We start from the raw sequence: 16,165 nt of genomic DNA, 5'->3' as shown, positions 1-16,165 counted from the left end.
CTCTCAGGGTACCGTGCTGGAACAACAGCGGCTCACAGACAAGGTGCTTACATATTCTTGATGGTGCCCGTCAAGCCACAAAAGCAAACATCCGCCAGTTCCACTATATGGTGGTATGTTCCCAAACAAACAGTCAAGCTGTCCATTAAATCAGGGATGGAAGGCAATTCCCAATAGTCCATAGTCATTCGCCAGGGCTGTCCTGGGGGTGAAGGACGACCTTGACCTCATTCTCATCTCCCACGGAGGACTCAGCAAGCGTTTCTTCCTGGGACTACAAGTCCCGCATCCCAGCTGCCTCAGCAAGCACTTCCCCAGCTCACAGGGCCGCAACGACCTTGGCTTTCTCTGGCCTTTGCTGGTTGGAGAACCGCGCACGTCTTTCCACTCCTCCAGCTCTCCGGAAGGTGCTCCTCCTGGTCTTCCTGAGACTGAGTGTTCATACTCACAAACTGCTCCACTGCCCTTCGGAGAGCTTTGACCGGCACTGTACCCTGCTCACTGCGCCATTTGTCATGCGGAGCGGCCTGCGGGGTCTCTATTCCGGCTCCCACATAAGAATGCAGGATATAGTGAGGCCAAAAAGGAACACCCACGGAGCCATAAATATGGGAGTCACACCACTATAGTCTCGCCGGCGGCTGGGTTGGAGACACAAGAAACAGGAGCCACACTGTTCGAAACCCTCACTGCTCCGCTTGCAGGCTCAGCCACCATCTTCTTGCTAGCCCCCATTTTCAATCAATTTATCCATTTTTGATCAATTCTTCCATTTTGCCAATCTCTGCCTTTATATTACAGTGCTATTCCAATTACATTTAATTTAATTATTTATAAGGTAGGATTTATGTCTGCCATTTGTTTTGTATGTCTCATATCATTTTCCTCTACTCCTCCATTACAACCTTCTTTTGTATTAAATAGATAGCTATTGCCTCGTGTACTATTTTAATACCTTTATTGTTTCTTTTACTATATATTTGTAGTTATTTTCTTAGTGGCTGACCTCAGGATTACAATTACCATCTTAAAGCAATCTAGTTCAGATTAATTTTAACTTAACTTAGAAAACATAGAAATGCTGCTCCAATATCATTGTTTCCTGCCCCGTTCCTTTGTGCTATATTGTCATACATATTGTATCTTTGTATATTGTATATATCATTGTATATATCATAAGCTCATCAACAGTTTTATAACTTTTGCATTATGCAGCTGTCATTTAAATCAGATAGAGAAGAAAAGAGTAACTACATCAATCTATGTAGTTACATTTACTGGTGCTCTTAATATTCTGGGCAGATTTTAGTTGTCATCCATCATTCTTTCACTTCATTCTGAAGGACTCCCATTTGTATTTCTTATAGGACAGGTCTGCTACTGACAAACTCTTTTTGTTTTGCTTATCTGATAACATCTTAATTTCTCCCTTGTCTTTAAAAGATACTTTTGATGAATACAGAATTCTTGGATGACACCTTTTTCTTTCAGTTTCAGCACTTTGAATATGTCAGCCCATTGCCTCTGGTCTCCATGGTTTCTGATGAGAAGTCAGCTCCTAATCTTATTGAGGATCCCATTCACCTGATGAGTTGTTTTATTCTTTTATTTCTTTCAAGATTCTCTGTCTCTGGTTTTCATCAGTTTGACTATAATGTACCTACGTATGGATCGCCTTAAGTTTATCGTACTTGGAGTTTTTTGAGCTTCCTGGATCTGGAGAGTAGTGTTGTTCATCAAATTGGAGAAGTTTTTGGTCATTATATCTTCAAATATTCTCTCTGCTCCTTTCTCTCTTTTGCCTCCTTCTAGGACTCCTATTATGCATATGTTAATACACTTGGTTGTGTCCCAGTTTCTGGGGCTCTGTTCATTTTTCTTAACTTTTTCCTTTCTTTTGCTCAGACTGGATATTCTCAATTGACTTATCTTCATGTTCTGTGGTTTTTTTCTGCTAGCTCAAACCTGCTGTAGAGCCTCTCTAGTGAATTCTTCATGACAGTTATTTTACTTTCAACCCCAGAATATCTATCTGGTGCTTCTTTATAATTTTTTATGTCCTTATATTGTGTCTTTGGTGAGACACTATTCTCATGCTTTCCCTTAAATTTTCAGACATGGTTTCCTTTAGATTGGAAAGATCTAATTTAGCTAATTTAAATTTTTTGTCTAAATTCCAACACAGGCGCCATCAGGGACAATTACTACTGACTGCTTTTTTTTCCTGTATATGAACCATACACATCTGTTTCTTCGAATATGTGATCAGTTTTTGTTGAAAATTGGACATTTTTGACAACATAATTTGGTACTTCTGGAAATCAGACTCTGACCCCCCCAGGCTTTATTGCTATTGTCATTTTTGTCATTGTTGTTGCTGCAGTTTGTTTGTTTAGTATCTTTCTTAGACTAATTCTGTAATGTATTCCCTGTAGTGTGTGGCCACTGAAGTCTCTACTTGATTAGCTTAGTGACAATTAGTGAGTGTTCAAAGATCTTAAATGTCTTGAACCATTAAGTCTCCCACCTTTTGCTGAGGGGCTCTTGTGCATATTGGGATATTCCTTTAATACTTAGCCAGGCAGTTTAAAACTCTGCCTTAATTTCAGGCACAGGAGAGAAACTGGGGCCCTCTTGGGTCTTTTCTAGGCACATGCAAAGCCCTGAGTATGCACATGGCTTTCTAGACCCCCAGGAATATGTCAGAGATTTCCAAAGCCCCTATGGATACCTCATTCCCCATTTCTTCCTTTTGTGTTTCTGGCAAGGCTCTTGCTTCTCCTGACTAACATTGCAGCCTCAGGAAGCTGTGATGCTAAACACCCTGGGGATAGAACTTTTCCCACTGAGCTAGTGCTAAAGCAGATGAAGTAATGAGAACCTTGTGAGTGGGGTTTTTCTAGGTTACCTTGAGGCAGGTTAAATAGTGATAAGACTCTGGGTATATGAGTTTTGAGGAGCTACAAACCCAGTCTTTTCCCCCTCAAGTGCTGAAAGACTGCTAGTTTCCATGACAACTGTGTTTACGAAGCTTTTGGTTTTTCGAGGCTACCTCAAAGCTCGGGAAAGGAGATGAGAGGCAGGATAAGTTAAATAAAATGCCACAAACCCTGCTGCTAAAGAGATTCAACATGTTTTCATCAATAAACACTCTTCAGATTGTTGCAAGCTTTTTGTCTAATTTCTAGAGTTCTGAAAAAGTTGATTGTGACCATTTTTGCCAGTGTCCTTTTTCTTTTATGGAAGAGGTGATTTTCTGAGATCTTTAGTCCAACATTCCCTCCAAGTACAATCTTAAAGAAATCTTGCCACAGGATGGCTGGGAATTTGCCTACAATGGAACACACTCCCGAGGAAGCAGAAGTTGGAAGAAGCACTGGGGTAAAGTCTTTTTAAGGATAAACAAACAGTTGCCAATTGCTGCCTCTAAGGTGGAGAACTGGGGAACTGGACATGGGAGGAGAGAGGTTTACCTTTTCTACCTTTTGAATTTTGTACCATGTTCATGTGTTACCTACCCAAAAAGCATTTTTCATATACGCATATAAGAAGAAGGATGCAGTAGGTACTTTAAGTTTTCCCTAAAGATCCCACGTGAAATATTACACCCTGTCTGTTACTGAGAAACACTCCATTCACTTGAAGAGTCTTGCTCATTACCAGGGCCATTAACTACCAAGGTAGTAAAACAGGGAGCTTTGACTTAGGAATTCTTCCTCCTCAGTTTATTCTTTTTCCCTATGGACAGTTGCATCCCCATGGTCTAGCTCCTTTTTTCCCACAAATCCCCACTTTGTAATGTGATAGAACATATATCATACCCTAAACTTCTTCGTCATAGCTCTTCTCACAATTGTAATTAAATTATTTAAGTGGGTAATCAGACCCGTAATGTATGCTCCAAGAGGGCAGAGCCCATAGCAACCTTATTCACCATTATCTCCCCAATTTCCAGGATGGTGCCTGACACATAGTAAATCTTTGCTGAGTTAAACAGAATTGCCTTTACATTATGCAAGCCTTTAGCACTTGATGAAACCCCGATAAAGCATCATGAGGGCCGTCCATCCCACTAGAAAGAAAGAGGAAATCAGCTCAAGATGTTCAGGGAACTCCCCTGGAAAAATATGTGTCTTTCCAGATCCTCACAGGCTTTTAGGGAAATTTCTGTAGTAAGTAACTGATTAGAGAAACAGATGCCAGGTTAAACAAAAGTTTTTGGCCATGCTTTAAAAAATGAGGCTATAAAAAGTAAAGCTGAAAAGTAATTTTCCTTCACCACTCTTAACGCCAATTGAAAAACTTTTCTTAACAAGCAGGTCAAGTCATAATCTTCCCTATCCCACCCTAACACCATCCACCATCGCTTAAAAAAAGCAGCTTCTTAGAAGTGGTCTCACTGAAAGTCTGGCGTGGTTCACTTTTTCACCCTGTTCCCCACAGAACTCTTAGTCCAGCTACTTTGGAATTTGGTCTTCTGAATACCTTCAACAAACATGTCAGTATCGTCTCCACCAAATTCCATTGACACTGCTTCACCTCTACGAACAGCAGTACCATACGACATACTCATTACATTGATCTGAGTAACACCACGTGCTCCAAGGAACTGATTACTGTCACTGGGATAATGACAGGATGTCTGCTGACTGAGAATGTATATTACATCACCACCTCCTCCCTGCACAGCATGGCACTACACCCACCCCGAAGGGATTCAAAGCTTCGGTTTCCCTCACTATAGAACTATTTAGGACAGAACTGAAGGGCATCAGGTTGACACCTGTCAAGATGCACTCATCGAGAGGGTGATCAGATAAGCAAGCACAATTCAAGTCATCTACTCATGCTGGACCTATCAGTTGTATTTTTCCTTTTTTTGCCCACTCTCCCAAAGTAAAAATGAATTGACTCTAAAGTTGATGACAGAATCAGTTTAGGTTGCTTAACTATCTCAGCAAAACATTTGGCAACCCAGAAAACAGAATGGTAACACCAGGAGGAACCCTGAAGCTCACTGACCAAACTTCTGATTGTACAAATGGGAAAACTCAGGCTGATGAAACTACGGACTTTCTCAGTATCATACAGCTAGCTAGTGGCGGACTTGGAACTAGCACCAAGGTTCTGTGTGCCAAGCTAATGATGGCTCCACTAAGTATATTCAATATCAAATTTGCCTCCAAGATGGAATCAACCCATCCTTCCAGAAAAGCAATTACTTATCAAATAGGGGTCCCAGGTATCAAAGCAAGAGCTGAACTGGCACCTCAAAAGGTCACCTTAATGCAAACATCTAAAACTCTTGTCTTTAGAAGAACAAAATGTGGGAAGGGGGATGGTAGAAAAGGGTAAAGGGAGTCAAATATATGGTGATGGAAAGAGAAATGATTCTGGGTGGTGAACACACAATGGGATATATGGAGATGATGTATTACATAGAATTATACACTTGAAACCTATGTGGTTTGTTGACCATTATCACCCCAATAAATTTTAATAGTAATAAAAAAGAACAGAATGTAAGAAAGTGACATTTTTGTAAAAATGGAAGATAGGTTATAAAACTTATACCAATTCTATTATTTCTACTTTATCAATTTTATGTACATTTTTAGTATAGAATGCGTATTTTGTATTCTTTTAACAGTTTTCATTAGTCCAAGGTCGCCTATGTGTGGTTGTGTGTGTGAATGTGTGGCCTTAGTGGTAGAAATTTTTTCTGATACCTGTTTAATACTGGGGGTGCCAAAAAAAAAGATATACACATGGCTTTTTTTTTGCTATTGGTATATATTGAATATTACAATGTAATAGTTTTCCTTTCTTAAAATGTGTATACATTTTTTGTCACCCTCTGTATATACAAACACACATATATACACACGAAGTATGTTATCCTTGGTTTTTGACAGGCTTTTTTACATTATTTTTGTTTAATTAAATACTGTCCTGTACACTAAAGTAAGGTGAAAATTTATGTAGCCCTAAAGTAAGGAGCTGTAATTGGGTTATTCCTTCCCCAAATGATTAAAATAAAATATACAATGCAAAAAACAAAAAGTCATGGAATGTTAGAGACAAAAGTGAGGTCCCCTAACGACCCCCACCTTTGGAAAGCTGCAGACCTAGGGCCCAGTGAAATGATTTCCCGAGGTCACAGATCCCATTAGGAGCAGAACTATCACCATCCCCAGGCATCTAGATGTCACGTCTAGGGCTTTTTCCCATTACGTCATCATTCCGTCTGTCATATGCAGTATACAGTGGTACTGCACAGAGAAAGCGAAGATCTTTTGAATGGGGTGGTGCTACTGTACTTTACCCCAGTCGCTCCGGTTCTTTTATCCCACTTCCAACAGCTTCATACTTTTCTCCTTGGAGCCTGACAGCCTTTGAGCCCATCATTCCTGAATCCAGAGTAGGCATAATTAAGAGCACACCAAAACTAGTTGATGGAAAATGTGAAATATGACGTTATGTTCTCCCAATAGCTATATTTACTGCCTTACCAATAAAAACCCATTTAGTTTTTTTTAGGTTAGCTAGTTATTATATCAGAGCTCTGCAAACTACGACCACTGGGACAAACCCAGTTTGCCACCTATTTTTGTATGACCCCCCCCCCTCCCCTAGTTGATCTGAGAATGGTTTTTATATAAACAGTTGAAAAAAATTCAAAGGAAGAATACTATTCTGTGACATGTGAAAATTATGTGAAATTCACATTTCAGTGTCAATAAAGTTTTATCAGAACATAGCCACTCTCGTTTTATATACTGTGTTTCCCTGAAAATAAGACCTATCCGGCAAATTAGCCCTAGCATAATTTTTCAGGATGCTCATAATATAAAATAAGCCCTACTGCGTCTTTTGGAGCAAAAATTAATATAACACCAGGTCTTATTTTCGGGGAAATATGGTAGGGCTTATTTTATATTACGAGCATCCTGAAAAACCATGCCAGGGCTTATTTTCCAAGTAGGTCTTATTTTCGGGGAAACAAGGTATGCATTACCTATGGCTGCTTTCTCGTCACAATGGCAGTTGAGTAATTGCCACAGTGACTGCATGGCACTCAAAAGCCTAAAATATGGCCCTTTACAGAAGAGCTTTGCAGAAGACGTCTGAGCTACATCAAAGAAAATGTAAAGCTATCAATTCACTGCTGAAAAGTCACAAATATTTCTGTGGAATTGCTAACACCTTACACAGCACTCTCAGAGGAATCTTCCTAAAAGACAGCTCAAACTATGCCTCTCTCCCACCAAAAACGTTTTTAATACTCCCTGTATATAAAGTCTGAAGTACTTAACAGGTCCTACATGGTCAACACCTCAACTTTCCATTCCAACCTCATCTCCCAAACCTCCCTTCCTGTACCCCATATTCCAGATGACTTGAATTATTGCTGTCCCTTTACATTGTGTCGTTCCTACTACAATAAATGTCCTGCCCTGAAAACAGTGCAATGTGGTAAAAAAAAAAAAAAAAAAAAAAAAAAAAAAAAAAAAAAAAAAAACAGGGCCTTTAGAGTCAGTTCTGGGTTCTAATTCAGACTTGTGCTCTTGTTAGTTGAGAAAGTTACTGAAGGCCTCTAAACTGCACTTTCGTCATCTATAAAATGAGAATAACAACCTTTACCTCTTAAGGCTGTTCCAAGGTTTTAATGCCTGGCACATGGGAACAGCTAAACAAGTGGTGAAGTGTTATTAATTCTGCCCAATTCCAATGTCCCTTCTTCTTTTGCTTTTCCTTGTCCTCCCACCAGGAAATGAGCTCTCCCTCCAATGTCACACACCGTGGTATCCACTTGTCCCACTCGTATAGCTCTGTCCTTACGTAGTATTACCTTATATTACTGGCAATCCCAACCTAGATCATGTCTGGGAACTCCTTGAGGGCAGGGTCCATCTGTGACTCACTCAGTCACATGTGTGACAGCCCTGAGCCCGATGACTTGAATATAGTACGTACACAAGTATTTACTGAATGAATGGCATGTGTTCATTGAACCATATACAACACTCATTAGGTGTATCACGTGGTATGGGGCTGGAAGCAGGGGCCACACAGCTTGCGCTGAACAATACCTAGTCTGAGTGCTTACTAAATACTCAAAGCCCACCAGGGACCAACACTGCCACCCTGAAAACAAAGAACAATCAGAGAGACGGGCAGTACATTCAGCTTTTGGAGAGCTGGTGTTTTTATTTGCCATTAGTTTAAGTTATCATCATCATCTTGTACTCCAACAATTATAAATAAATGACATTTAATGGGGGGAGTCAACCCCTTCCCCAAAGGAGACATGCTGATTTTCATTCATAACATCAATTTCTTCTGAGCACAGATCGACCATGTTTACCCGAAAATAAGGCTGGGTCTTATACCGTATTTCCCGGAAAATAAGACCAGATCTCCTATTAATGTTTGTTCCAAAAGACACATTAGGGCTTATTTTCAGGGGATGTCTTATTTTTTCATGTACAACAATCTACATTTATTCAAATACAGTCATGTCATCTTCTTCTAGAACATCATCATAACGTACTAAATGTGTCCGTCTGGCTGACAATCTTCATTGGGGCTTATTTTCGGGGAAACACGGTAAGTAAACCTAAATATTCAAACAGGACCTACATTTAAGAAATTAAGTATCACACACAGTTGTGACTAACACCTCACCTAGAGCTCTGTACGAAATTGGACACAAGGAGGAGAACTGTAAGGACTGAGTCCAAGGAGGCTAAAACTGTCACAAAAACTGCAGCAGGGTTGCAGCACGATACGCATTTCATTAGTTCCTAGAAGCACTAGCTGTTTGATTCAATGGTCAATTTAATAAGTCAAAGAGGTGTCAATCGTTCTTCCTGATTTTTAATGCCAGACAACAAATGCCAACATGAACCCACAAACATGAATACAAAATGAATTGCTGAGACATGTCAATGGAGGGAGTGACATTTCCCAACAAGGTGGCAGCAGAAAATATGATTCCAACTCCAGCTGCTTATGTATTTCCCGTCAGAAACCTACTGACAAGTACACATTCACCAGTAGATATATTATTAACCTGAAGACAGACTACCAACTACTTACAATATTTAGCAGTTTCTATTTACAAAACACTTACATAATCCATTCACTCCTTTGTGCCTCACAACAACCCTGTGAGGTGGGTAGAATTACCCCCATTTGACAGATGAAGTGAGTGATTTGAGCCATGTTATCCGAAGACGGTGATGCCCGGATTGTAACCCAGGTCTCAGAAAACCAATTCCCAGTGTTCTCTTCTTTTTCCTCCACACAAAGTAAGAGTCTACTTTCTTTTCTTCCCACCCCACTTACCCTCAAGAAGCCGCCCAGCTAGCACAGTGTGAGGAAGCAGAGTGGGAGTATAAACATTTCTGTGGTCAAGACACTGGGACACATCCCGCCTCTGCCTCTTGTTCTGCCTCTTGCTAATCACGGCTTTAGAACCATGCAACTTAAACGAAAGAAATGAAGTATGGGTTAGCTGCTGGGTCTTATTTCCTACCTGTCCTATTTTCGGCTTTCTGTGTAGACTCAGAAACAGAAAAGCACCATAAATATCAAGAAGCCCTCTGGGCCGAAATACCTCTTGGATCTTTTGCTCATATTCAAAGGTCCGGGCCTGCATAATTGTTCTGTCTCAGAAGAGGAGGAAAGAATACAAACCTTGACTTGCCCCAGCTAACAAAACTTTTGCCCTCCCTCGAATGTTTTATTGAACTGTTTGTTTTTCCTTACGAATCTTAATCTCTCTGATGTGCCTTAGCGGGCCATTAGTTTGCACAAACACTTTCAGCTTACCATAGACTTCACAAGCTCTCTTCTGGAGCTTATGAGGGGCATCATTTGACTGTGAACACTGCACCAAGTAGTTTACTGTAATAAGTAAATAAATAAATAAAAACCTGAACATGCCCCTTTTCCTTTTGGTGAACCCTCAGCTTTCTAACTACTTCTGTGGCACAATCGTCCAGGCTTTACCTTCTCAGTGAACTCCAGTCGGTGGTGACACACCCCAAAGCCTGGCCTATAAGTCCCCAAGGATGAGCATTTCGAATACCCCATCTTGAACATGCTGCCAAGAGTTTACTCTTGCTCAGGCCACAACAGGAGAAACCATTAAATGATCAAATTCAATCCAACGACTGGCAGGAACATGGATGGTTTATATATTGTGACCAAGAAGACGGACGGCATGTGCCAAGAAAGCAGACTCTGGGGGCAAATCAGAGCCCACCAGGGCCGGCTGGTAGCAGTTACCACTGCCCTGCTGCCCCAAGACTTTCTCCCTGCTCTCGGGTGCCTGCATCTGCCTTAAGAAGGGCCCCACACTTGACCTAGACACACTATTGTGAGGATAAATCCACAGAACAAAGTTATACAGGGCATATTTGCCAGTGAGTCTGACTTTATTTTTCACAATCATCTTGCAGCCAAGAAAAGAAAAAAAAATTAATGATCACTCCACCCAATTACTATGGTCCATTCTTCTGGGTATATACTTTGGCACAAGGGGTTGGTTTGCCTGCACTCTTGTTGAGGATGTTTATTATTCTTTCTCTCACTCCAAGCCTTCTGCCAACTAGCAGAAATAAAAATTCCACACACAGTAGGGAAGGAGGGGGGGAGTCCCACAGCTGTCAGCTGTGACCATTGGGAAAGCCAAGCTAGGTGAGGTTCCCTCAGTCCTGTGGCTCCCAACTCTAGCCCTGCAATTTGCTCCCTGGGGGCTGGGCTTCTTGTGCCAGGGACCAGGCAGGGCTTTGTTTCACCCTCAAGCAGAATTCAGTGGCACGTGAGGCCATCCAGTAATTCTGAGCTTAGAGACTGACCTTAACCAAAACCATAGCTCAGTTACTTAAAGAAAAAAAAAAAATCCCTGGGGCAAAGGTGCTTTTCTCAGAAAATAACTTGTCACGAGAAACATTTCACTGCCCCCACACTTATCTGTAGCCACCAGAGGCCAGGACAAAACCATTACTCAAGATGCTGGCTTTAACTCCCAATTCTTTAGGAGGTGCTGGGGCAGTTCCTCAGTCAGCTTGGATGCGCGCTTGCCACAGACATGGGTGCTAAACACGTCTGACAGTACAGGCAGATTGTCCCTTTGGAACAATGTGCCAGGTAAGGATAGATGCAGAGCAGGAGGGTCCCTGACACAGCTACAGATCCTGTCTTATAAGGTCAAGGCACTAAAAGGAAAGGCGGAAAGTTCTAAACTCCATCCCCGCTGGCACAGATCAGGGAAACACCTCATGGAAGCCTTCCACTTACTTCTCATTGCACTGATAAGCGCGTTGCCGTCTTTGATCACGTCTTTGATGAACTTATTGGTCCTCTCCAGCTCCTGCTCATAACACTTGAGCCTCTCTCGGAAATTGGGGCTGTCCAGGTAGCAATCGCTGAACTCCAGTGGGGGATGCCCCATGATTCTGATGGCGGGGGTTGGAAGGAGAAAGGAAAGACACAAAGACAAGAGCATCAGTTGGGAGAGTAGATGGGATGGACTGAGCATACGACCTGCTTAGGAAGCTCGCACACTCCTTCCCTTTGGAGGACAGGTACCTGTTCTGATGAGATTCCTGGGGAGAGCTCGCTGGTCTGTACCGGAAACCGGCGGCCTGGCGATGGCTTCAGGTGTCTGGGAGAGCTAACTAACGCAGACGGATCCCAGCAGGGTACTGCCTACTAAGCAGCATGCCCCCTAGGCATCGCCTCCCCAGACGGACAGCAGAAACCACAGCCCGGCTCGCCTCTGGAGACCGGCCGGATCCTTCCAGAGCAATTGCAAACGTGACACTTCGGCCCGCCCAGGGTGTAGGCGGGGGTGAGCGCTGGGGATGGGAGCCGCCTCTCCGCGCTCCTCACTCTCGGCTCCGGAGCTAGCAGATTTCCTTTGCCGAACTCCGCGGGCAACCCTGACTGCACGGCCCCCTCCCCCTTCTTAAAGCCAGCGCCTCTGCCCCGCCCCAGCCAAGCCCTGGTACCGAGCCCGAGCCTTCGGTCTCCTTCAAGTGTCTGCCTTGCACCCTAGGGTTTTGTTACCAGAGTCCTCCGGCTCCCAAGACTTCTTCCTGGTCCCAGGGAGCCGGCCTGCTGTCCTGTTAGGCGACGGAAGGGTTAAGCCGAGGCGGCAAGGAAACGTAGCCTTGCTCCATAGACACCCCAGCGGGAAGAGGAGGGCGAGAGCGCGACGCACAATAGCCGCGGTGGCCCGGCGCTTCCCTACGGAAACTGGGGAGCAGTCAGCGCCCTAGGACTCCAGCTGGAAAGCATGGCGGCCTGGGAGATGTAGTCTTTCCGTTTCACGCCCCGTGACTCCTCCCTGCGATCTCCCGACCACCCCGCCAGGGCGGCTGCACTGCCAGAAATGCATTCCCTGCCTGCCCCAGGCTCCCTGGCCTGGCCCAGCCTTGAGGGGCAGGTGCGCCCGCGCTGGCGTCTACCTGGAAAGTTTTGGAAACTGGAGCCAGAGCCCGGGACGAGTTTGTGGGAGGCCATCTCTCACTTCCCATTACTTGGTTGGATTGTTTATTTTTCCTTCCAGCCTCCCTTTGACCGACCAACTTCTTTTCCTCTCCCCTTTCCCATTTCTCCAGTTCCCATGGGCTTTCCGTCTGCAGGGGTGACTCCTACTCTTAGGATCTCTATCTCTATGTTAAGCTCAGAATCCCCTGCCCTCAAAAAAGACATGCCATAATTAGGAGTTCCATTTCTCCTGAATGGGACCTCAAAGCGTGGTTTTTGTCACCCAACTCATTGCATAGGCTGTTAATGAAAGCACGTGATTTTCCATGTGTGAGTGGAAAACCTAAGACAATGATGTTACTAATTGTTTTGCAGCTTCACTAAGACGTCTCTTGTCCATTGTCCATTGCAGGAGAGCTGGGGTAGTCTTACAGGTGCTTCCTTGAGATTAAGGGTAGTTAGGGGCTAGAAAATAATGCGTGCATGGGCAAAAAGATGTGTTTTGATTTGGGACAGGTGTTTATCATTCGATTGCCGGGTGAAGAAAGTTAAGAAAAGGCAGAACTGACTGGGGTTGTCAATAGAGTAAAAATGGCCAATTCACCTATATTAGTGTCCTATGGCTGCTGTAACACATTACCACCAACTTGGTGACTTAAAACAACACACACTTATTATTTTACAGTTCTGGATGTCAGAAATCAAAAATAGACCCCACTGGCCCAAAATCAAGATGTCAGAAGGGCTCTGTTTCCTTCTGGAGACAATCAAGGAGAATCTCTGTTCTTGCCTTCTAGAAGCCGTTCAATCCCTTCAAAGCCAGCAATGGTTGATCAAGTCTTCTTCTCACTGTATAGCTCTGACACTGACTGTCCTGTCTCCCCCTTTCACTAACAGGGACCTACCAAATAACCCAGGATAATCTCTCCATCTCAAGATCCTTAACTTAATCGCATATGCAAAGGCTCTTTTGCCATGTAAGGTAACAGTTTCACAGGTTCCAGGGATTAGGGCATGGCATCTGGGGGGGGGGGCATTCTTCTACTCTTCACACAACCTATAATCCTATAACCCACCTCCCTAGCCCTCAAAACAATCCTATGAGGTTACTATTATTATTGTACCTATTTAAAGATGAGCTAATGGCAGTGCTTGAACTTGAGCCTAGCCTGGCTGGTTCTGGAGACGCTGCTCTTAACCACTACACTATATGGCAGTATGGTAGAGTCCAATGAGGAAACAACCTCGGAAAATTAATAAGTAGACACATCCCAGGGAAGGACTTCCTACTGTTTTTATCTTATTTTACCTTTATTTCCTACTCTTTATCTTTACTAGAAAATGTCCAAAATGGGCTTTAAAAGAACCAATGCAGGTACTAAGGGAAGGTGCCCAATGAATAAGTATATAGTCTTTCATTCTAGCAAGGTTCCCTGAAGCATTCATCCAGTAATTTGACCAGCAGTTATTGAACATATGCTATATGCCTTTACTTATAGAGCCTATACCACTATTTTCATCACTATGAACACCACCTTTGACATGACTGATGTTAGGTACAATCATGCTCGTCTAACTTCCTATACTCAAAGTGTTTTACAGTCATCTGTTATCCTTTATCTAGACAGTGAAACTAAAGTGCAGGGAAAAACTAATGCCCAATATCAAAGAAGGAAGACGGTTAAAATTAGAAGAACCCAGTCCTTCCGAGACTGACTGCATTAATCGAGCCATATCCTACATGCTTTGTACACATTACACCCTCACTAAAACCCAATAGGATTGGGGTCTTCAATTTTTTATTCACATAATCCTTAAAAGAATTTTGGGACGCTACATACTCCCTCATTTTTACACATTTTTAGGTTGACACATTTTTTCCTCCTGTTTAAATAGTTGCAAAAGGTGTCATTTCTGGCATACTATACATATTGACAATTTAAAATAAAACTGTTATATTACACTTTTAAAGATTTTCATTGGATTTACCATCAAACATTAAACACAAAGCACAACAAAAGTGTAAACTTCTCTCTAACCTTCAAAAAATGTACATTGTTCATTTTTTCCTCCTTGAAATCAAATGCCCATTGCATTCTCCACAAAGAATTGTATTCTATCATTATATGTATTTGCACGAGAAATTCCCCTATTGATCACCATATTGAATTTCTCTACAACAAAAATGTCTATAAGTAGAAACTGAATTATTTTATTTTGACCGTAAGGCTCCAAGTATAAAAAGTCTTCTGTACTGAGTTATAATTTCGATTATTATGTATACACAAGATAAAAATAACATGAAGATATTATACATCGTGGTTGTTGTTAAAGATAAAACATACAATTTTATTGAAACGTATCTCTTAGTGTGGTGCATGGGGAAGGGGTAGGTTATAGGGCCTGGAGTCAAAGAAGGTACCTGGATATCAATATTTGAAATTATTGTTTCATTTGGCCCCAAGGGTTTTTAAATCCTGGGTCAAAGTACCAATAACATTCGTGACCTTTGAAAGGTATGCTTTTCCTTTGGAGAGGCTGGGAAAGGGAGGTGGAAAAGGCATACAGTGGTGAGTTCTCAGGCAAATGGTTTTTAGGAAATAGTACTAAAAGAAGTTCAGGATTTGGAAATTAGTCCCCTTTCAGCTTCATTCATAATTACCAAAACTTAGAAGGAACCAAGATGTCTTTCAGAAGGTGAATGTATCAATAAACTGTGGTCCATCCAGATAATGGAATATTCTTCAGCCCTAAAAAGAAGCTAGCAAGTCATGAAAAGACGTGAGGGAACCTTAAACGCACATATGAGTAAGTGAACGAAGCCGAGCTGAGAAGGCTTACTGTACAATGCTAGGTATATGATATTCTGGAAAAGTAAAACTATGGAGACAGTGAAAAGAGCAGTGGTTGCCAAGGGGTGGGGAGCGAGGAAAAGAGTGAATAGGCGGAGTACAAGAGGGTGTTCATGGCAATGAAAATACTCTGTATGAAACTCTTATGGTGGAGACATGTCCATACATTTGTCCAAACCCATCGACGGTACAACACCAAGAGCGAGCCTCATGTGAACTAGGGACTCTGGGTGATGGTGACGTGTCACTGTAGGCTCATCAACTGTAACAAATGTGCCACTGCTGGGAGATGGTGATATGGGGGAGGCTGTGCAGGTCTGGGGGCAGGGGGTACATGGGAAATCTCCGTACTTCCCTCTCACTGTTGCTGTGACCCTAAAACTGCTATAAAAAACTAACTTTTTAAAAAATGTTCAGGGAAAATAGAAAAAGAGAAAAACATAAAAAAGACAAAAATAAAAACTGTTCAGGGAGACAAAGTCCATCCCCCCTGTTTCTTGTATGTTTCTTGAAGCTCTGTGATCTTGAACAAGTCATGTAAACTCTCTGGGGAATAATATCTTCTTCAGCAATTTTTCTGAGCATGAACTATACATAACTCATGTGCAAGTGCCATAATAACTGCTCAGTAAATGTTGCTGGAATCAGTGGCTTTTTCACTGTTCTTTTTCTGGTCACAGCCCCAGAGGCACAGAGGAGTCAGATTACTCACAGTGATAGTCCTAGAAAAACATTATATTTACATAACAACACAACTTGATCCCTGGTTGTTATCATCAGAGGAAAATAGAAAGCCACACTCAGAGGAA

The 16,165-nt window shown here is 42.4% G+C and overlaps 1 protein-coding gene across 5 annotated transcripts in view; it reads right to left on the bottom strand.

Annotated features, from left to right (window-relative positions):
* The window catches only part of OPHN1 (oligophrenin 1), a 314,749-nt gene extending 302,450 nt beyond the window's left edge, over positions 1-12,299 (bottom strand). For 3 of the 5 annotated variants that reach the window (XM_081043828.1, XM_081043826.1, XM_081043830.1), the window contains exons 1-2: positions 11,602-12,299; positions 11,311-11,468 (exon numbers count right to left, since the gene is read on the bottom strand). In XM_081043828.1, coding sequence (XP_080899954.1) covers positions 11,311-11,464 — 154 coding nt within the window. In that variant the 5' untranslated portion in view covers positions 11,465-11,468; positions 11,602-12,299. The remainder of the gene's footprint in view (positions 1-11,310; positions 11,469-11,601) is intronic. The other 2 variants (XM_081043829.1, XM_081043827.1) reach the window with 2 other exon arrangements.
* Positions 12,300-16,165: the final 3,866 nt, after the last annotated feature.

This window comes from Rhinolophus hipposideros (genome assembly GCF_964194185.1).
Source record: "Rhinolophus hipposideros genome assembly, chromosome: X".
Taxonomy (NCBI): Eukaryota; Metazoa; Chordata; class Mammalia; order Chiroptera; family Rhinolophidae; genus Rhinolophus; species Rhinolophus hipposideros.
Note: the sequence above shows the minus strand (reverse complement) of the source record. Positions and strands in the feature narration are given on the sequence as shown.